The sequence below is a fragment of the Mesocricetus auratus genome, unplaced genomic scaffold (assembly GCF_017639785.1).
Source record: "Mesocricetus auratus isolate SY011 unplaced genomic scaffold, BCM_Maur_2.0 Super-Scaffold_100676, whole genome shotgun sequence".
NCBI classification, from domain to species: domain Eukaryota; kingdom Metazoa; phylum Chordata; class Mammalia; order Rodentia; family Cricetidae; genus Mesocricetus; species Mesocricetus auratus.
Genome location: NW_024429266.1, coordinates 40291421 through 40314426, shown reverse-complemented (window position 1 = coordinate 40314426; position 23006 = coordinate 40291421). Strand labels below are relative to the sequence as shown.

The window sequence follows — 23006 nt, the reverse complement described above, 5'->3', positions numbered from 1 at the left end:
TATTTTTTAAAGAATCCAACAAATTTCATGCATTCACTATAGGGGTGAAGCCAGCTCCCTTGAATGTTAATCTTGAGGTTGGTTTTGTGCTCACAATTGTAAAACCACTAAACAATAGCTCTTCAATCTCCAGATCTCAACCTCACACAAAAAAGATAAGTTGCTGGCTCCTGCCCAGCTTTATAAACAATCTCTCTGTGCTTTTGTGGGGCAGGAGTGAAGACCCATGTCTAAATTTTTAGCCAGATGGATCATTTAAAAATCTGTCAGGTAGAGATAAACAGAGACCTGATGCTTCCAAGACATTCCTGTCATGTAACCACATCTTTATATAATAGGAGATACATCAGGAACTAGTTTAGTAACTAACTAACCAACTATCCCAACGTAGAATCACCAGAACTTGTTCATAGTCCACTACTATTTGTGGAATAGATGGTCCTTGGCCATTGCATATAAATGTTTAGCCCATTTAGACAACTAAAGAATAGGGGAGGATAAAAGGGGTGGTACAATCCCCATTGATTAAAGTTGACAACTTCTCAAGTCTATAATTAGTAAGACTTAACATAAAGCTCTGGAAGTATTATTTAAAAGTTAAATATGCATACAATAACAGTGAAGAAAAAAAAGAGGTCATGAATATGAAGGAGAGAAGGAGGGGCGTATGAGAGGGTTTCAAGGGAGAACAGGGAAGGGAGAAATGTTGCAATTCCATTATTATTTCAAAAAGAAAATGAAAAATGTTTACATAAAAAACAAACAAAAAAGAAGCTCCTTTTTGCAGCAAAATGAGACCATTACAGAAAGTTACAACTAGCTGTAGTTTGAAGATGAATGGAGACTAGGATCCCAGCCCCAAAGGGATGCATCAGAAGCACAGTGCCTGCACCCAGGGCTCAAGGGACAATAGGGAAGAGAGGGTCAGAAGTCTGTAAAATCTAGAACACCAGGGAGTCTGCTGTAAGAATGTATCCCCTAGAAATGACAGGAAAGCTACACCCGTGATACCTCAACAATATGGCTGCCTAACAAGAGCTGAATAATGACAATATCAATAGACATGCCAATGCGGAAGGGGGAAATCTCACTAAATCCCATCCTTAGACAAAGAACTAAAGACAGCTAATGACTGCTAAGAGAAGGAGAATTAGCCTCTCTCAGAGATAAGTCCCCAATACAATACAATGTGATCAGCCCTGATACCATACACACAAACCAAAAGCACAATAAATGGACTCAGAGGTTGTATTTATATTTATTCACCTCTATACGTAACAATAATAAAGGAAAAGATGACATCTATTTGAGAAACAGTAAGGGTGAACATGGGAGGGGTTGGAGGGAAAAAAGGGAAGGGGCAGTGACGTATTTATGCATTTTTAATGTTAATAAGTATTAATACATATAATACACAAGAATGAAAAATATAAGAAAAAAAGAAAACAAGTTATCTGGATGTAATGCTCATCAGCCTTGCAACACAGTAGTAACACTAGAATATTAACTTTTACTTTATAGTCCATTTTTGAGTTGTGACATAGTGCCCTTAAACTATTGACAACCCAGTGTTGAGTGAAACATTGCCTTACCTGGAACAATGCTGGAAAAGGAAACACTCGACACTCTCTGGAAGAGATAGCCATCTTTGTCATAGCCTGTCACTTTGAGAAAGAAAGCTTCATCGGGCGGAACAAAGTCAGAAACATTCCAGATGCCGTAAGGTTTTCGATCTGGGTAATATTTAACAGGAATCGTCTTAAGAGACCCCCCTGAGATACTCAGAAGTTCAAGACGATCTACTCTAGCTGGACTGGAGATTCCAGAAGTGTTCAGTAGCACATAGGTAGGTATCCCTACAAGAGAAACACATTGTCATTTACAAGTGCCACACAATTGTGGGTCGTCGCAAAATAAGTGTGGCACTGTAGCAGGACCCATGTACTGTCAGGATGAGCAAGGTACACTGCTCTGGAACTAATGGTCCGGCTGCAGAATGTTTTCCACATGAAGACAGACACTTGGGACATTCTATGTAATTATCTCACAATGTTTTAACTATTCTTATACAGAGAAAATTAGAATTATGTGGTAGTTAATTATAAGATTACTTTTAAAGATTCACTTTTTTTGTCCTTACTTAAAACTGCAGCAATAAAGATGTTAGCAACCATCAAAAAACAAACAAACAAACAAGCAACAACAACAACAACAAAAAAGGAAAAAAATGCTGAAGGGTCACAGTATGGCTGAGCTTTGTTTGCCTTTAACAGTAAAACAACAAACCTTAATGGGTGAATAAAATTGGAACAAGAACAAACTTTAAAAATCACTAATAATTTCATCTTTGAACATAAATACATAGCATCTTTAAATTTCAGCAATATATATGCACTTCATCTTGACAAAACAGTTTATAAATTATTGATATTAAAAATTCACTAAGAACTTGGCAATGGTGGCATAGGCCTTTAATCCCAGCACTCAGGAAGCAGAGACAGGCAGATCTTTGTGAGTTCGAGGCCAGCCTGGTCTACAGAGTGAGTTCCAGGACAGGCTCCAAAGCTACAGAGAAACCCAATCTCGAAAAAACAAAAACACAAACAAACAAAAATATCACAAAAGTACTTTTCTAAATGTAGTTACATCTAAGAGGCAACTAGAGTGCTCACCTAAAACTCATATTCCTAAGCCCTAACTTCTGCAGTTCTGATTTGGGAGATTAAACCAGGGCCAGGGAGTCTTAATTTTTAAAAAAGCCCTTTGAGCTTCATCTGCTCTCAGAGTCATTCACTGCTCTTGGATCACACTTTGCAAAACACGAAGAAATAATCACAATCATGCTAAAGAAAGATACTGTCCTTGTCAGGGGAGTTAATGCTTCAAGCCAATGCAGTCACACCCCAGCTGAGGCACAGATTTCCCTTACACCAACTTAAGAGCCATGTGCATACCAACCTTGCACGGGTCTGCTGATTGTTTTTCTGAAGTCCAGCGTGGGTTTTTGGGAAAAGCCAGCTCGGAAATCAATAGTACTGAGGCCAGTGATGCGAACTGAGTGTCTTCCACTGCTGGAAATCTAAAACATAACGACAAGCCTCGTCAGCTGCTGGTTACAGCGAACATCATCGGTGTGGCAAACCACAGTGTTTGCAACTGATGGGCCAGAGTCACGGCTCTGACTAAGGAACTCTGTCTGAACTTGGTTGCGATTTCCATTCGGAAATGCATGTTTTGCAATGCACATCTTCTGTAGATGGCTCTAAAGTATTATTCAGGAAGTATGGCATACCTGGTAGTCAAAGGTAAACATTCAGTTGTTAATAAGAGGAGCTTATAGTAAATCTAAAAGTTCCATCAATTTCCGGACTTATCCTTTGTTCTCTGTTGTCAAAGAGTAAATGCTCAACAGACACCAAGGAAATAAAAAAAAACTTAAAATTTCACCAACAAAACACACTCAAGTCCAGTTCTGGAAAAATGTTTTCTTTTCCTTTTTAATTAATTTTCAATTAAAATACAATTACATAATCTTTCTTGTCCTTCCTCCAGTCTCTCCCATGTACTCCCTCTCTCTCTCTCTGCTCTCTCTCAAATTTGTGACCTCTTTTTCCTTAATCATATACATACAAGTAACATTATATGAACTGAGCAGATTATACTTATATACTTAGGTATACATATACTTTCCCATTTTCTTTGCCTCTGTGACATCACTGCCAGAATAAGCACAAGAGCTGACAATTTCCCAGATCTTAACCATCTGGCACCCTCAGCTCAGCAGCATTCTAGCAAAGGTACCTGGTGCAGAGCTATAAATCTGAGAAAAGAATGGAGCTCACACACTGACTACTAGGGGAGAGAGATGGAAAAGAGGAAATGCTTAATATAATGCAATAAACACAGTGATAGAAATATGCAAAAGATGGATGGGTTAGCCTGTTCAGCTAACGGGATGGTTCTAAACTAAATACTAAATCAAATTAAGTACTAAAGTGATGAGCAAGTGCATAAATAATAAGCCATTTGGATTTAGTTCCCAGGGTGAAATCCTAATGTCACTTTAGTGGATCTTTCCTATGGACTCAGTGTATTTAAACTCAATGGTATCCCATTTTATTGTGATCCTCTAAAAGAAACAATCATTCCCAGTATAAAGATGGCAAATTTGTGGCACTAAGTTGGTAAACAATTTGCCCAAATGCATAAGGTTTGCCAACTGCAGAGACAGAGCTGTAATTCAGTGGCCAAACCCGAGCATCCTACTATAGCACAGCACCATCTACTAGGAATTAGCATTTGCTTCCTACTCAATATCTCTTAAAGGAGGCTCAGGATCTGTTACACCAACACATACACCTACACTAAACTATTCAGCTGGAGCCCAGGACAGCAGAGGCAAGGTCAGCGTTTGGTAAAGACGACTTGATGCTAAAGACACACCAGTGTCCTGGAATTGTGAATACACAGCCTCTCCTTTAAAAGACCATTTGGCAAAAATAAAGGAGCAGAGTGGATCCGAGTCTAGATTTCTGAATTCAAGTGAGATTACCAGGAATGAAGGAAGAGCCTGAAGGGCACTAGAGCAAGCACCATGGAGAGTTCCAGGGATGGAGGGGAATTCCTCCTAGGACTTTAGCTCTGCTCTTCCTAGCCACCTAGGTGAATTGCAGATGGATCTCCTAGTTAAAGGGAGATGGTTTGCTAAATACCTGCCTAAGTTTAAAGCCCTTTCAGGGAACTAACGTGGCACATCCATTACATACAGAATGTTACTCAATAGACACAAATGGTAAGTGATTTTCCCTGAACCATCAACCAGCATGTTATAAGGTCATAGTGCCAGTTCTGGTCCATGGATTATAAACGGGAGAGAGTGTGTCATTTCTAAATTGAAACAAATCCCTCCTTTTTACTCATTTGATGTACATTCTGCTGTCTTTTATTCTGCTAAAGTGAATGAAAATGGTGCAGGATAAAATTTGAGTGGAGCACCCATCAGCCAGAGTTTATAAGTGACTGCATGAAACAGACTAGTCTGTCAAATTGCATGAATATTAATAAGAATATAATTTCCTTATATTAAGCCAGTGAAAATTCCTAGTGGCACTGTTTAGATAAAAATTTAATTGATAAAGCTGGATTTCATTTTCTGCTCCTGAAGAGTTGGAATTTTTTAACAAATTTACTCAAAGCTAAAGTAAAAACAAAACCTACAAAATAATTATATATATGCATCCAAATGAAGATACAATATATGACATATATATGTATTTCTCATTCAGTCATGAGAGTATTAAGTATTATTTTCTTCAGACTTTACAAAGTTAAGGACTACTTTGAGATCACAAAGATACTGAATCATGGCTCTATATCTCTGGATTTCCAGCCTAGCTTTATTCTGCTAAGCCATTGACCAAAACAGCTTTATTCATCAACAGATAAAAAAGCAACACATATTTGCAGCCTACAGAAGGACATCCCACATCAGCTCACTCTATATGCCGTTCTATTGGACATTGACTCTTTGCGTAAACGTGGCAGCAAGGAAAGAAATGGAGTCTAAGCATAGAATAAAATCAATTTTAACACACACACACATTTATATGCATACCAATTTACCTTGCTCAAATGAACAGATCTCTTTTTAAACAAAGACATTCCATGTAGATAACATTTTGATATTGGAAGGCCAAAATAACTGGATAGTTTTCTAAGAAAACACTGTGATAAAGTGTACCATTGTCCAAATACTAAGTTAATGCTGTGGAGTTGCCCATAGGCTTGCACAGGCCACCAGGTGAAGATAACTAAAGGACTCTCGTGTGGTCTTTTGTAGACTTGAGAGTGCTTTACTAATGACTCATAACCACACTTCTGCCAGTTGACTACATTGTGATTTGCACAATACATTTTTATTCATAAAGAACATTCAAAATTTAATAAATACACTCTTCTAATGACAATACTTTTATTTTGAGACACTAATATATCCTTGTTTGTAAATTTTATGCAGTTATACAGATAAACACATAGCAATCATTTACAAAGTTTGTTTGCATAGTGGCTTCTTTGATGTCAGCAAAAATTAAGGTAAAAGTATTTGATTGGTAATAAAATCATAAATAGTTAAGACACAAAGATATTGAACTTCAATAAAATTTCCAAATATTATAATGGTAGGGAACAGAGGATTTTTTTACATTTAAAAAATGTTTTAGATAATTTCATTCATGAGTATCTTTTCAACTCCTCCCTTCCCCCTCCAACTCTTCTAATGCCCACCCTATGTCTCAAATTAATTACATCTTCTTTAATTATTAGTGGTGCATGTGTGTATGTGTATGCAGATATAAATACAGTTGATATAGGTCTTCATCTAGGGATAGAACCTTGTGAACTGGTGTTGTCATTGTGCATGTTTTATTTAAGCAGCCATAATATCCTGTAAAAATGCATTAGTATGAACTGAAAATTAATATAACTATCTAAACCAAAGAACTTCTTTCAGTTCTAGGATCTCAATACAGTCACGTGATATGAAATATTTTCTTCTGTACTTAGGGGATTATCTAGGAGCAGTCTATCCATATTTACTTAATGGAAACATACCCCAGGGGATGTGTTAAATTACAAATGATTACACTGATAATCCTAGGCTAATAGAAACATTTGTAGTATCTAAATCTATTATTTAATATCATCATAGGGAGTTTTCCTTAAGGAGAAGGAGACAAAACTTGGCCCAGGGAGTTTCAGTGGTAATAGACTTATTCTATGTAGCTATAGATTAGCTACAGCTGTCTGAATGGAAAATTCATATTGCTTCTCAGAAATAAGATCCAGGATTTGTAGTTTCCATATAAATGGAAACTTGGGAGCATAAAATGGCTTTCTCTCCTGTTTTTAATAAAATTTTGTGTTCTTTTCAGTTACTTCTGTTCAGTATGTTTTACCTACATCAGAAGCAAGTTAAAATACTTGCATCACTCACATGATTAAATAAATGACTGACTCTTTGTCTATGTAAAAAAGTGCCCCAGATTGGGTTGATCAAGTTGAGGGTGGGGTGGATGGAGAGAGTAATGAAAGAGATATCTTGATACATGGGACCATTTTGGAGCTAGGGAGAAAGCTGGTGCCAGGGAAACCCCCAGGAATCCACAAGTATGACCCCAACTAAGACTCCTAACAATTGGAGAGGGTGCCTGAACTGGCCTTCTCTTATAATTAGATTGATGACTAACCTAATTGTCATTAGAGAGCCTTCATCCAGTAACTGATGGAAGCAGGTGCAGAGATCCACAGTCAAGCTCTGGGAGTCCACTTGAAGAGAAAATGGAGGGATTGTATGGGGGGCGGGGGGGGGGGGGGCAATCCAAGATCATGACTAAGAAACCCAGAGCCAGCTGACCTGAGCTAGTGGGTGCATGTGGACTCTGGACCAACAGTTAAGGAGCCTGCATGGGACCAACCTAGGTTCTCTGCATGTAGATGACAGCTGTGTAACTTGGTCTGTTTGTAGGGTCCCTAGAAGTGGGATTAGAACCTGTCCCTGGCACTTGAGCTGGCTTTTTGGAACCTAATCCCCATACTGGAATGCCTTGACCAGCCTTGATGCAGGGGGAGGAGCTTGGTCCTGCCTCAAATTGATATGCCAGGCACATCCTCTTTCTGAACCTAGGAGGAGTGGATGCAATTCATGAGCTGTAGGCTAATTAAATCTAAATCTGACACTTTCTTAGATACTATCAGAGTAAACAATAATTAAATAATTTATTTTTATTATTATTATTATTGAGCTATAGGCTAACTAAATCTAAATCTGATACTTTCTTAGACACTATCAGAGTGAACATTAATTCATTGTTATTATTATTATTATTATTATTGGTTTTGTTTTTTTGTGAGAGGTTTTCTCTGTGTAACTTTGGAGCCTGCCTTGGAACTAGCTCTTACAGACGAAGCTAGTCTCCAACTCACAGAAATTAGCCTGCCTCTTCCTCCCAAGTGCTGGGATTAAAGGCATGTGCCACCACTGCCCAGCTGTAAACATTAGTTTTTATTCATAAATATTTCTATAGTCTTTGTTTTGGCACTGTGGCCTCTCTGGTGATAAAACTCTAATCATAATAATTAGAGAGAAAAATTCTACAGAAATAAATATGATATAAGAGAAAAAATAATCTAAGAGAGGTATAAAGAGCCAGAAGGAGCAGATGGTATTTTAGGCCGCATTTGACAAGACTTGATGCAAGTAGTGGCATTTGAGTTGAATCTGGGGGGATAGTAAGTAACAAGTCAGAGTGAAAGGAAAGGCATTCTAGGGAGAAGGAAGTGCTAGCAGAAAAACTAAATCAGGGTTTAAGAATTAAAGAATCCTACCAGGCAGATCTCTACGAGCTCCAGGTCAGCCAAGTCTACACAGTGAGTTCCAGAATAGCTAGCCCTACCATAGTAAGATCTTTCAGGGCCCATAGAAGTGGCTCAGCTCCATACTAACTTAAGGTCAGAAAGCTCAAACCTATCCTTGCCCTTTCAAGGTTAAAGGCCTAAGACTGAAAGGTCTAAGGTGTGGCTACTGAAGAATGTTTGGCCTAAGGTGTGGTCACTGGATCTCTTGACTATATAACAGAATACTTTATTTATGGTGTGGTTACTAAATGTCTTAATCCTCAAGGTCAGATAACAGGAAGTTTGATCCAAGGTGTGGTCACTAGATGTTTTACTCCTCAAGGTCAAATAGCGGGATGTTTAGCAATAGGCTGTGATTACTGGATGTTTTGAGAATTAAGGAAGTAATTACATCTGTTTGTTCCTTGTATCATTGATAAGGAATTCCTTTTGCCTTTCCCGCTTTTTGGTTGGGGTATATAAGAACTTTGAGCAACATACTTAGGGCAGATCCCAGTATTCACCGGGTGCCCTCCTGACTCTATCTTCTGTCTCTCTCTAGCCTGTTTCTTTCCTCAATCCACACTCCCCTTCTCAGGTGTGAACCAGACTAGTAGGCTGGACTGAACAAAGACCCTCTCTAGAAAAACGAAACAAAAGGGAAAGCTTGGGGCAAAAGTGGGAATAAGAACAGCTTAAAATTAAATAATTAAATTTGACTAGGGTATAATGTAAATGATACAAGATAACCAGAAGAGTGGTTTAGGCCAAATCACATGGTCTTCCAACATCTTATGCTCATAAAACGGGTTGTTTTTCATACTTGGAATAAAGTGTTACTTGAAACATTTAGAAGTCATTATTAATTCGTCTGATAGAGCAGACATTTTCCAGATAGTGCAAAGGAGATAGCATGCAGGATACTCTATCTAATCTCCGTTCTCTTCTTGAGAAAGCACACATGTAGAACATCTGTCATTCACCAGCTGTCTAAAGGGGCGACCCAATGTCAGTAGCAATATTTATGTCAGTAGATGTAACTATTTTGTATCGCGCTGATACATTTTTCTGGAATTTCATAGAGGAGAAAAATAATTTTATTATCTGCAAGTTGCACTTCAATGCTTATGTTTTGCTTAATTGTTGCTACCATTAACTGTAAGTCAGCAATGGTGTCGAGCAGGATGGAGGTTCTTTCTTGAGGACTAGAATGAACTTCAGGCAATGTGCTAACAGATACCATGCCTTTCTTAATTATAGTAGACTGAGCTTAGACACTTGTCTAAACAGAGATTTTACTGTCTCATCATCTTTTTCTCACCCTCTTCCCTTACAAGATAACCCTTAGAATGCCTCTGTTTTAATTGTCAATTAAATATGCTTAGTGCACACTAAGCAGAGAGTCTGCAACGTGGTCAAAAGCAAATCCTGCAAGTTGATGACTGAATAAATAGACGCGTCTAGCACAAGGCTAACTGCGGTCATGTTAGGTGGCTCCTCTAGGCAAGAGTTTTACTACAGGGAAAACCACAGGTAGCCATCCAAATCGCCTGGAAACAGGTTCCAATGCCACAGAATAGACTACTAATAAAATGGTATTACTTGTTATATCTGTCTCCCAGCCCCCCCCCCCAAATGGACTTGTCCTGAGTCACATTTTGGGCACATTGATCAAAATAAGGCTAACATCACTTTTAGCCATGTTTACTCAAAATACCATAGTAGAAAAAAACACTTCATTGCTGCCATCAAGGCATCCAATATATACTGCACACCTACTGTGTGCAAAGGAACTGAGTTATAAATAAAACAGGCATGGCCATTTATGACCCATTCACTGAGAAATTGCCAGATTGTATTCACATCCCATTTGCTCTTGTACTCTCACTCCAGATCATCTACTCCCCAAATCTATTCTACCCTTTATAGTATCCCTGCAGGGTACAGAGCTCTGAGAATAAAGAATGATCTGCCCCTGACGGGAGTTATGGTACAAACGGAATTTCTTAAAAATGAGAAAATTAGTGTTCATATTCTTTGAAAATCAAATATCTGCCTGACATGGAAAAATCCTCCTTGAATTCCTGAGCTGCACTCCCCCACATGCCTGTTCACTCACCCCTGTACTTTGAATGGTAGTTCCATGAAACCCATATTACTATATAGGCAAGATGAGGTGATAAAAGAGAAAAACATTGTTGCAGGATTCTGGAGCAAGGGATTTGTTGGTAGCTGCTCAGGGTGTTTCTGGGAAGAGGGGAAAGGGTGCAGGCAAACAGCAATGAGGCACACTCTGTCAACCCTGCTCCTATGGTGAACATTTGGGGCCAGTTTATGCTTTAATGGTTTGAAAGCTGCTTCTGAGAAGTGTTGACACCTCGGCAGAACAACCTTTCCTGTTCTCAGGAAAACCCTTTTGCACATAAAAACACAGACACCTGACCTGGAAGAAGACCAGAGCATAAGGAAAAGTCTGAGAAACCCTGGCAGTCGCTCAGATTGCCCACCACATAATCCACAACAAAATCACATCTCTGACTCATAGTATCCTGAATTTTGACTGTGTGTTACATTCTCGCCTCCATATTGACGATAGATCCCTTCGGATAATTCAAGAAAACACCTTTTTCAGTAAAGAAAACAATGACTGTATATATAACAAATAATAGCAGCGGTGGTTCTTGATGACTGAATAAATAGACACGTCTAGCATAAGGCTAACTGCGGTCATGTGAAACTGCGCTGTTTCTTATATATGAACCTGCTTTCGTCTCAGCCCAACCCTGTGGTGTAAAAGAGGTGTAGTCCTCATGGGACAGACGAGGACAGCAAGGAATATCAGAGTTCTGCTCCCAAGCAGCCCAGCCTGTGAGTTTTGTTCAGTCCCAGGCAGTGCCAACCGGAGCCCTGGCCATTGTTCTCCACTGGCTGCATGTCTGCTGACTTTGGAAGCAAGAAATGGATGGTACCATCAGTCCACAGATTGGATGATAGGAAAACTGCCCAAGAATTTTAATTCTTATTCCAGAACATCACTGACGTTCATGGTCATCAAAACAACACTACCCAGCTCGTGTGCTCAAGACCTCCCACACAAGTACTTTCATTAAAAGTGTTCTTCCTTATTGCAAGAATATATAAATAAGCTGTTTTATATACGTTACAAGGCATGCCAGCTTAAACATAAAATAACAAGCAGACTGTGAAATAACAGTACCTTCACTGTCCACATTCCAGCTTCTGGCTCCTTGACATTCACCACTTTGGCTGAGTTATGGATATTTAACAGCTCATTCAAGCCAAATCCCTTTTTTATCAGCTTCCCTGAAAGACAAAACAAAGGTAGAAAGTATAATTTTTCTCCCCAGTTAAAGAGATCAGGCAACTAAACATAAACAAGCCTCAGAGTATGATCAGATTTCCAACAACACGGAGAGAGTTTTTCTACTAAGTATGTGCGTATATTATTTAATAGATATTTGTATCCATAGCTCAAAACATTGTTTTATTGGTATCTAAGATATACTTAATTGTAGGCTTCTGGGCGCTGCAACTGAAGTAACAGATCCTCATTTGCTATGTGTTTGATAGTGAAGTGAGAATAACAATTGATAAACCATCGTGCTATTTCTAAAGGCAGCCTAGAGAACAATTGCTGTGTTACTAAGACGTCACACACAGTCACCAGAGACAGGTAGCTTGAATGGAGGCAGAACCCAGATGCTACTAATGTGAGCACCCTGAGCAAGTCTCTGCTCGAAGTGCAAGACCTTAAGCAGTTTTCCATTAGGGCAGGAGAAGACTGTCTCTCAAAGGATAATTTAAGAATAGTATTGTAACAAAATGCATGGGACCATCTCCTATCTGCCTTCCAATAACCACTAGTTGGAATCTAGGGAAAAAAAGAAAAAGGAACTGAGTCCTAGGTTTTCACCTTTGGTTTCCCCGTGGACTATTTACTCAGGTATGTATTTTAACTAATCAAAAAATTGACCATCACTGTAAGCCCAGAGCAATAGGGGCATGACACAAGCTTTCCGGGGTAGCATGGGAGCTATTCCAGTGGACAGAACATAGGTACAGCTTTCTGGGGCAGCATGGGAGTTATTCCAGGGGGCAGAACATGAATTCAGCTTTCTAGGGCAGCATGGGAGTTATTCCAGTAAACAGAACATGAACACAGCTTTCTAGGTCAGCATGGGAGTTATTCCAGTGGGCAGAACATGAATTCAGCTTTCCGGGGTAGCATGGGAGATATTTCCAGTGGGCAAAATGTGGCTGCTGCAGACAAATGCCCTGCTGAGACCAGATCTCCACAAGTCTTGAAAAGGAGGTTTTGTAAATGTTAGTGTTTTGCTAGTGTGGATGAGAGACTTTGCAAAATATTTCATACACTTACAAGAATTATTTCACAGTCATAAAAGAATTATTTGCTTTTATCCTGCAAATAAGAATATAGTTACCCCCTTCCCTTTGTAAATATTCACAAGCAGAGAAAAATTACATGGTCAGATACCAGAATAGCAGTAGAAATAGAACTATTTCATGAGAACCAATAGGTACACTTAATACAAATGTGAGAAAATCTGAGATTCCTTTGGTTTTTGCCTTTTAGTGTGAGTGTCATCATTTTCAACCAGGAGTAGAATTAGAAAATCATGTCATAAAACACAAGTGAGAGAAAAGTAAGGTAAAACATTCATTCGTGTGTGTGTGTGTGTGTGTGTGTGTGTGTGTGTGTGTGTGTGTGATGTATGTGCATGTGTCTGCAGGTGAAGACAGCATATAAGTGGAGATCAGTGGCCACTTCAGGTGTGAGTTCCAGTCTTCACCTTGATATTTGATACAGTGTCTCTCATGTTATTTCCCCTGATGCTCATGCCAGTCTCCATGGCTTTCAGGTACACTCCTCTCTGCCTCCCATTCCTGCTCTGGGAGTTCCAGGGTTGTAGTCATGTGCTACTGTACCAGGCTTGTTATATACGCTCTAAGTATTTGAACTCAAGTCCTCCTGCTCCCATGGCAAGCGCATCAACCACTGAGCCATCTCCCTTGTCCATTAAATTTGACTTTTAGGAACCATGTTCTTTAAAATTAAATTTTTCTAGAAAGTGACAGTGAAAATTTATTTTTAGAAACAGTTATTTTAGTGATTTGCTCAAAAAAATTAACCTAAGATGTTAAATTTTACAGAACAAATTACTATAAAGTATATGCAAATTAAAATATTGGCTTGAGGACATAGTTCAGAGGTAAAGCACTAGATAAGCATGTATCAGATCCTGGGTTCAACCTCCAGTACCGAAATAATGACATTTGTGGCATCACTATAATACAATATTTAAATTTTTTTCATGTGAATAATTTAACTGCAATAAATTTCATGACTGTAATTTGTTTAAATATGAGAAAATTTAACTTGCTAATTGTCCTGTTGATTCAAAAACACTCAAGACTAGTAACATGCCCCTTTCAAACACCTTCTACAGTCACTTATGAATACTTTGACTTATTCACAAAGTTAGAATTCATTGACAAAGTGTGCAAAAAGTGCCTGCCCATGTTCTTCGTGTTTAATAATCAGTGTTCGATTCATCTCACCGAAAGGGTTTCGGATTTCAATCACAGGGGAAGGGCCACTCAGGGACACAGTGACTTCTTTGAGGCTGGGATCAAAAGGAATTTTCCAAGTATTTACAGCCTGTTCCAAATGATCGGTGGATAAGAGGTGAACCTTGGAGGCCTGCACTGCCTCTTCCACCCACTTCAGCACCTAGGAGAGGAAAAGAAAGGGGTGAATGGCAGCCTGAGACATTTGTAAGTTACTGGAGTTGGCGCTCAGGTCCTAGCTCTCCTGCGCATGTGTGAAGCTTAGCTCAAAGTTCATCAACAAAGGCACCGAGTTCCTCTACCTGTTGTATGATGTCATCTCAAAATAAAACGCTAGTTTAACCTGCATTCCAATCCCAAGCTTTCTATCCTGGATTAGTATTAACAATTAAATTTCAGGGTTAAAAACCAGGAGGAAAAACCTAAAGGGGCATTACAAATAATCTATGTGTGAAGAGAAAAGAAGATAACCTCTTTTTAAAATGGAGTTGTTCAGGATTTTATCCATTCTAGGCACAATTTTAAAATTATACCACTTTAGCAGATTGCCAAATGGAATTTGGGCAGGTTTAATATTGTACATAGTTTTAAAGTAGTCTCAGTGTAATGTACTATCCTACTTTTGGAAAAATAGTTGCAGTGTCAACAAGATAGTCCTTTCTTATGATAAAATGTTAAATACCCCAGATGATGGTGAAGGCAACCGATAAATTGACAAAGGACAGAAAAACATTTCAGCTTCAAATCAAGTCAAGGAGTGCATAGAAAAGTAGTCCTTAGGAACATGCTACAAAATTAATTCTAAAAAGGTGTGAACATGGCAAACATCAACTTCATATAATTTTTACAATAACAAACACAATCCTCCATTAGACAAATGCTGCATGTTTAGCTAGATACCGATTAACCAATCATTCGTAATTCAATCAACTCTCAGTCATGAACATGATTATCTACATCACATCAGTGTCTAATGTACCCTTCAACATACCCCTTGATGTCTTAGACCTCCTTGTAATTAGGCACCAGACCCTAAACAAAGTTAAAGTATTCAAAGTTTAAAAAAAAATTCTTAAATTTCAGTCCAAGCAGTCATAAACTAAGTAATCAGGCAACAACACTGAACACTTTTTATTTCCTATAAAAACATCTTTTTCATTTTCCTGTTGTTTCTCTCCTAAAGAGAATGAAAAAAGGAAGATATATTGGCACAATTAGCCATGTGAGACAGTTATGTTCATCCTAAAAACAAGTGCATGTTGTCCAAGGTTCTCTCTCCCAGGTACTCTGTATTGGTGGACTTGTTTTTATTTAATATTTAGCAATAGCTCTTCTCTTGTACCTACTGAATTTTTTTATTATACATCATTATTTTTCATAGTACTCCTGCCATTGCTCCAGAACTAAAAGTCACATACATTTCTGTGAGTATCTAAAACCAGATGGAGTGTGATACAAATATTAAAGGTGACACGTGTATTAATCATAAAGAGATTGTAGATAATAATAACAAAATTATGTCTTTTGCTTGCTTGTTGGCATAATGTCTCAGATACTCCAGCTGACTTCGAACTCACTGTAGAATTAAAACTTTCTATACCTCATGATCTTTTGGCTTCCACTTGCAAGATGATAGGATTATAGACATACCACCACCACGGCCAGCTTGATGATGCTCTTTTTAAATAAGAGGATGCAGGAGAAAGCAAGGTATGCTTGCTGAAATATGGAAGCATCATCATACTACTCCCACATAGCTGACTCTAAAATATTAGTTTGTTATTCCCCAAATAAGTATTATTTTCTTCCTCTGATTATGTTTCAATAAAAGTGTCACAGGCAAATAAAACAATCTGTGAAAGACAAGTGGTTTCCATAAAGAAAAAGGCAAATTCATAGCAGGAAGGGTGTGAACAAGCATGCAAACATACTACCGATAGGCTAGAGCAGGAGTGACTCCATCTAGAGAAGTGTTCTAATAAGCGCTGAGCTGAGGAGTTCCGGGCAGCGCACGACAGAGACGCTGCACATCCACGTTCAATGCAGGTCTGCTCACCGCAGCACAGATAAGTGGAAAAAGGAAATGTGATATGCACATCGAATGAAGTTTTATTCAGGAGTGAAAACAACTAAAATAGTGCCATTTTCAAGAAAATGGACGGAATTGGAAGATCATTGTGTAAGGCAAAATCAGCCAGACTCAAAGACAAGTATCACAGGCTTCCATATGTGCTAGCTATGTGCCACACATGTATGTGTGCCCCCCACACACACACAGGATGAAGGGTCTAAAGATAAATGGAAATGAAAAGAATGGATAATCAAGAAAGGAAAGACAAATAGTGCATGGTTTTCGCATACGTAGACTCTAGATTTAAATACACATTCGAGCACATGTGACCCAAAAGCAGAAAGAAGCATATAAGGGGCACAGAAAGGGACCAATAGGAGAGGAAATGGAAGAAACAGAAAGACAATGAGAGGGGAAATGTGAACAAAGTACAATTATATGTGTGCGTGCCCGTGTGTCCGTGTGTGCCCGTGTGCCCGTGTGCCCGTGTGTCCGTGTGTGTGTGTGTGTGTGTGTGTGTGTGTGTGTGTGTGTGTATGCGCCACTGAAACTGTTCATTGGTGCACTTAATAAAAAATGTAAAAGAGGCTGGGCAGTAATGATAGCACGTACCTTTAATCCCAGCACTGGGGAGGCAGAGGCAGATGAATCTCAGTGAGTTCGAGGCCAGCCTCATCTACAGAGTGAGTTCCAGGACAGTCAACCAGGACTGTTACAGAGAAACCCTTTCTTTAAAAAACAAACAAACTAAATAAATAAATAAAGAAGAAGAGTAAAAATGTAAAAGAACAAGAAGAGCTGCCCTTCTTCCCCCCACACCCATCAGGGCAGCACAATAGAGCCAACCCTGTTAGCAGAGGTGTGGATGAGTCAGCCCCAAAACCGTGAGCGTGGGACAGCTGTCCCCATTGCCCATCTGCTTAGTGGTGGCAGGGGCAGAAGAGAGTTGCCTCCACCTCCCCGCAACAACGCCTGAGACAGGTAGGTGGGAGAGCTAACCCTGTGGTCAGAACCGTGGGCAAGCCATCCCTGACCCCCACCAGCTACAGTACTCGGGAGAGCAGGTCCTGCACCTGGCCAGGGCAGCACAACAGAGCCAAACCTTTTAGTGCAGGTGATGGGAACCAGTCCTGACCTTGTGATGAAGGGAAAGCTGTCCCCATTTCCCACCAGGCAGACCAACCCTACAGCTGCCCAGGCCCAGACTCAGCATTACGACCTGGCCTGCCTCAAAATCCACCCCATCTACGGTCTGCTGGAGCTCATGAAGGGACCTGACCCACAGACTCAACACTGCAGGATCTCCACAACACCGGGCAACAGCAGGCTACCCAGGAAGAATCCTAGTGGGGCCTAGATTCCATTGTGTAGTGAAGACCAGGGCCTTGAACCAGACCAATGACACTTTTTTTTAAAGATTTATTTATTTGTTACATATATACCAGATTGAATTGTAGATGGTTGTCAGCCACCATGTGGTTGCTAGGAATTGAACTCAAGACCTCTGAAAGATTGAACTCAAGACCTCTGGAAGTGCAGTCAGTGCTCTTAACCTCTGAGCCATCTCTCCAGCCCCCAGACCAATGACTGTTTACAATAAACAGTTGCAAGTAGAGATGTATGGACAAAGGTACACAGCGTGACTTCCACGATGAGACTTTTCTATTTTTTTCCTTTTTTAATTTTCTTCATTCAATTTTCTTGTCTGCTCTTGAATTTTGTTTTGTTTGGGGAGGGATGCAATGGTGAGGGCAGATGCAAAGGCGTGGGGAATGAGTGGGAGGGAGATACACAATGAGACGGGCAAATAGAATAAATTAATAAATAGAAAGGATGGAGAAAATGTAAAAGAGCGATGATGTTGCAAGCATCTCATAAATATGTGTTCATAATTTAGGCCAAGACCTTTGGATTTCTTCACAAAGCTCCTCTTGAAAATTACTGACATACTTAAAGCAGAAGAATGAAAGTTGCACATTTCAAAGAAAACACTGCCATGCTATCGTAAACGAAATCAAAAGAACATGTGTTCCATAAATCAAACAATACATTTCATTCAAGTTTAGCCTCACAAAGCACCTGTACTTTCCATATGAAATTACAAATATACCCACACAACTTTGCAAAGAAGCAGATACTGTTATTTGAAGACTGTTTAGCAATCTTTCGTGATTGAAGATGAAGGTATGACTTATTTGGCTCATCAAATCTGCCCACAAGACAATAGAAACCAGGCCAATTATAACTAATATTTGACATCTCTAGAACATATGAGGTAATAATCAGTGTTGACATTTTTATGAAAAGGGCTGTAAAGATTTGCTTTACTCCAAAAAAAAACCCACAAAGGACTGATTTAGTGTCTGGGAAAGCAACCAATAAGTTTAAGCAATAATAAAAACCTATCTACAGTTTGACAAGGGAAAACGATGGATAGAAACTGGTCAAACCAACAGAACATCTATTCTACAGGAAAAACCAGCATGATTGGTTTTCAGTTAAATAGTGGGAGAGGCTTAAGAAGCAAGTACCACTAAAAGTCCACCACATCTGTCCAGGTTGCAGGTAAAGTAAGAAATCCACATACAGTGGTGGGGATATTGTAAGTCAATACAGCCTCTATGTATATCAGTACAGGAATTCTTTCTTAAAAAAATAATATCGTAAAACTTAGAACCGCCATATGATCTAACTAACATATGACCCACTTCTGGGTATATATCTGAAATAAATCAAAATAAACACATCACAGGGATTCCTGGACATCCACGCTCATTGCAGCATGTTCACTATCCCCATGCTATATAACAAGCCTATATACCATTCAGCAGATGAACAGATAAAGACAGAGTGGTACTTTTGCACACTGGAATCTGCTTCAGCTGAAAAAAGTGAAGTTATAACATTGACAGAGAAATGAATGGAACTTGAGGTCATTATATTAATTGAAATAAGTCAGTTTCCTGAAGATAAATATTACACCTTTTTCTCATGGATACATAAAATTTAGATTTTTAAAAGAAAAGTCTGAAAGACATGGAAGTAAAAAGGGGACTATTTGGGTGGGAGGAAGGACTTAATGGTAGGGTGAAACAAGAGAGGATAATAGGGGAAGTGACAGACAAGTGTCATATATTTACTCTCATATGCAAAGTCAGAGTTAATGTATAGTCACATAAGACATTCCAGCAGAATCAGGACCATTGAGGAGGGGAGACCAATGAGCAGAGAGTAGGGACAAAAGATGGTGTTAGGACGGTGAATATGACATGGTATCAGAACAAAACCCTTTATTTTATACCCTAATTTTGGAAACATTTTAAAGACATACAAAACAATGAGAAATGCACAGCATCTCACTATTAATATAGAAGTAATTCCACTATGTAGAAACAGAAGTGAAATCATTTTTATGCATATTCCCCAGTAAGTTAACAGTTTCTCTCTGTGTGCTTCCATGAATATATCTATTCTTTGAATACAATGTAGTGAGATTATATACTACTGGAAATATATCCACGTCCTAAGCATTCTTTGGAAATGACAGCCTTCCTAAAGCAGATGTATTTTCCTATGGAAAGTGTGTTCAGATGCTGTAGAACATAATCAGGTGTTAGACACATTTAATATCACTTTCAATTCATCAATGAAACATTTATGGGATTTTCACAAAGAGATTATCCTGTATCATAACAATACTTATTGGAAAAGACATAGTGCAGACTCTATCAGGAGCCTCAAATCATTCCGTTATCCACCCCTAAGAAAAATCTAATTGAGAACAGATGTGACTCATTTTATGAGGAAATACAGACACTATCAACATGTGAACAAAAAAAAAATCCATGCGAGCTACAGAATGTACCCTGGAGCTTCTGCCTTCTCAGGTTGCCAGATATAAGGGGAGGAAAGCATCACTAATTGCCTGACTATGGGGAACATTCTCATGAGATTGGGAATGATGTATTATAATGACAAAAGAAATCAAAGTAGAATAAAGTGAGAGCCTTTGGATTGTGCGTTGCTATCAACACAATGCTTTTTCAAGCCACAAGGGAACCACCGATAGCACTTTAAAGGTTTTAATGCACAGAAAAAAAATAGCTGAAAAAGTTTAGCTATTCCTAGCAATTTATATGTATAAAGGACCTTGGAGACAAACCCATGAATCCAGCTCCTTAATTTGATAGATGAGTTCTTGTGCTGTTTTCATCTGCCCAGACTCATTCTGGCTCAACAGCTACATTTTAATTTAAACTCCTTGAGTTCATGAAGATGTTCTCACCTACACAGCCTACCCAAAGATCAGTATTTATGCCTAAATTCACACATTTATTTAATTTTGGAACAAGATGCTTGAAAGTGGCCTGTGTTTCTATGTGTGATGGAAAATAAGGCAAGAATGAAAATGAGTTTTGGGGCACATATTAACGAGCAGAACGTGAGTAGTTTTGCTTGGAATGCATTCTAGTTTGATGTTTGATACTGTGATAAAGCATTGACAAGAGGCAACTTATTGGAGGAAGGGATTTACTAGGCTTATACTAGATCTCATCCGTCGTGGAAATGAAATCAGAATAGGAACTCAAAAGCAGAAACCATGGAGGAATGCTGCTTTCTGGCCCACTCACTTCAGTATCATGCTTAGCTTGTTTTCTTATCCAGCTCAGGACCACCACTTGCCTAGGCTGGTGCTGCACACAGTGGGCTGGACTCTTCTGCATTAATTAATCATGAACACAATCCCCAACAGACATGCTCACAGGCCAATCTGATCTATTCAATTCCTTTGGGTAATACCATCATTTGGCAACAAGAATATTACATACAGATGCCCCTGAAAGCTTTACATTGATTGTCACAAAAGCCATATAAATAAATTCCATGCACAATTATCTCTATTTTAAATATGAGTAAGAATAAGTTACCCATGCCAAAGTTCGTAAGTCACACAATTAGTCACAAATCAACATGTGTCTTTTGACCCCGATGCTATTGTCTTCCTTATTCTGATAACAACATTCCTCAAGAGCGAATCAGAGAAGAGGAAGAGGAGGAAGAAAACAGCTAGTGAAAACCAAGTATCAGTGAAAATGTTTTAAAGGAAATGGAATGAGGAATATGATGATTTAATTGGTGTACATTTGATCACATTTTAACAGTAAACAGGCAAGAATTGAACAACTTTTAAATATTAAAGCCTTTACATCAATATTGTTTTTAGTGTGAGGAAGACTTGCTGTAGAAGACTTGGATTCTGCTGAAATTCTATACTACAGAGTTGGTGCACTTCATTGGCCCATCTCTGACCTACCTAAGAGAGATATGCTTTTCTGGATGACCAGAAGATTCCTTTGGTCTTGGTTCAAGTTCCTTGTTGCCTTGTAGTATAACATGAAGCTCATGATTAGAATTTGCTTAGAAGTTCCCAACTAAGCAGCTAATGAAAATCCACATGAAAATTGTATGTGTCAAGGAGGCAATCAGAAAGAGGGACATGAAGTGCAGTTAGAGGGACTGAGGTCATACATGAAAATTTAAGGTCATCATGCTCTGCTTGCATCCACTCCACCAGAACTGTAGAAACAAAGGTGTATGTCATCCTTTGAACATACCTTTCAGAGATCATTGCATAGTGATTCAGAACTGAATTTAGAGTTGCGTCCCTTTTGTCCTGACACTAGGAAACTTTCAGATTATGATTTATTCGACATGTACATATGTCCAACCACAACTAATGTCCAGCTGATGTCCCTTAGAATGTCCAGATGCATACTAAAGGTATCACTATATATGAATGATGCTCTCTGACTTTATCCAACATTGCTGAGAGTTTGGTTAATTTGTGCCTATTTCTGAGGATGTATTCCCTAAGAGTGATTAAAAAAGGTTCAATGTCACAGTTTAAGACCTCAGTCAATTCATTAAAGAAATATTATTTCTTGAAATCTTTTGTGGGGATCTTTTGCAGATAATACTGAATTGTATTACCCTTCATTTACTGAGTTCCCATTCAAATTGGAAAAACTGACAATGAGTTTTTACTGACAGTAGGTACCATGAACAAGTATGACTGATGATTCAGGATAAATAGTGTTAGGCAAAATAATAATTTGTGGACTGGAGAGATGACTCAGCACACAGCAACACCTGTGCCTAAGGGGCTAAGGTTGATTACTTAAATTGGATCCCTCGAACCCACATGATGGAGACAGAGAGAGAGAGACAGGGACAGAGAGAGAGAGAGGTTTCATGGTACACCTACAATTATATCCAGTTCACAAAGTTAGAGCAGGGTTGTTACTTCAAAAGATGCGTTGTTTAGTTTTAATTGTCAGTTTGACATGATCTAGAATCACCCGGACGATTATCTCAATAAAGGATTGATTGTGTAGATCAGGATGGCCTCTGGGCACATCTTTGGGGTAACTAATTGTCTTGATTACACTAATTACTGTGGGAAAACCCAGCCAACTATGGGTAGCACTGTTCTCTGAGTTTGAGTCATGGACTGTAGAAGAGTGGAAAAGGTAACTAGTAGGTAAACAGTTCTCTCTGCTGTTGACTGTGGGTGTGGTATGGCTGTTTGAAATTCTTGACCCTTGACCCTTCTCAATATTGCTTTTTGTTGTTGTTTTAGGTGTTTTGTTTTGGGGGTTGTTTGTTTGGTTTTGGGGGTCTTTTGGGGGGTTAGAGAGTTTTATCACAGCAACAGAAATGAAGAATGGACAGAGGCATTGAAAACACTATGGTGATGGTTGTAAACTCTGATCATACAAGAACTCAGAATGTGTGCTTCACTTGGAATTTCACTTGGGTGAATTTCATGATACTTGAATTATATCTCAATAAACCTTTTCTTTAACAAAACATGGGCTCAGTAGGGACTCTGGAGATGACTTCAACTCAGGGAGCACCTAAATCTTATGTA

The 23006-nt window shown here is 38.9% G+C and overlaps 1 protein-coding gene across 1 annotated transcript in view; it reads right to left on the bottom strand.

Moving 5' to 3' along the window:
- Positions 1-23006, bottom strand: part of Hmcn1 (hemicentin 1) — a 423434-nt gene that overhangs the window by 236919 nt on the left and 163509 nt on the right. The window contains 4 exon segments of the mRNA XM_040738098.1: positions 1593-1856; positions 2959-3079; positions 11612-11718; positions 13996-14167. Coding sequence (XP_040594032.1) covers positions 1593-1856; positions 2959-3079; positions 11612-11718; positions 13996-14167 — 664 coding nt within the window.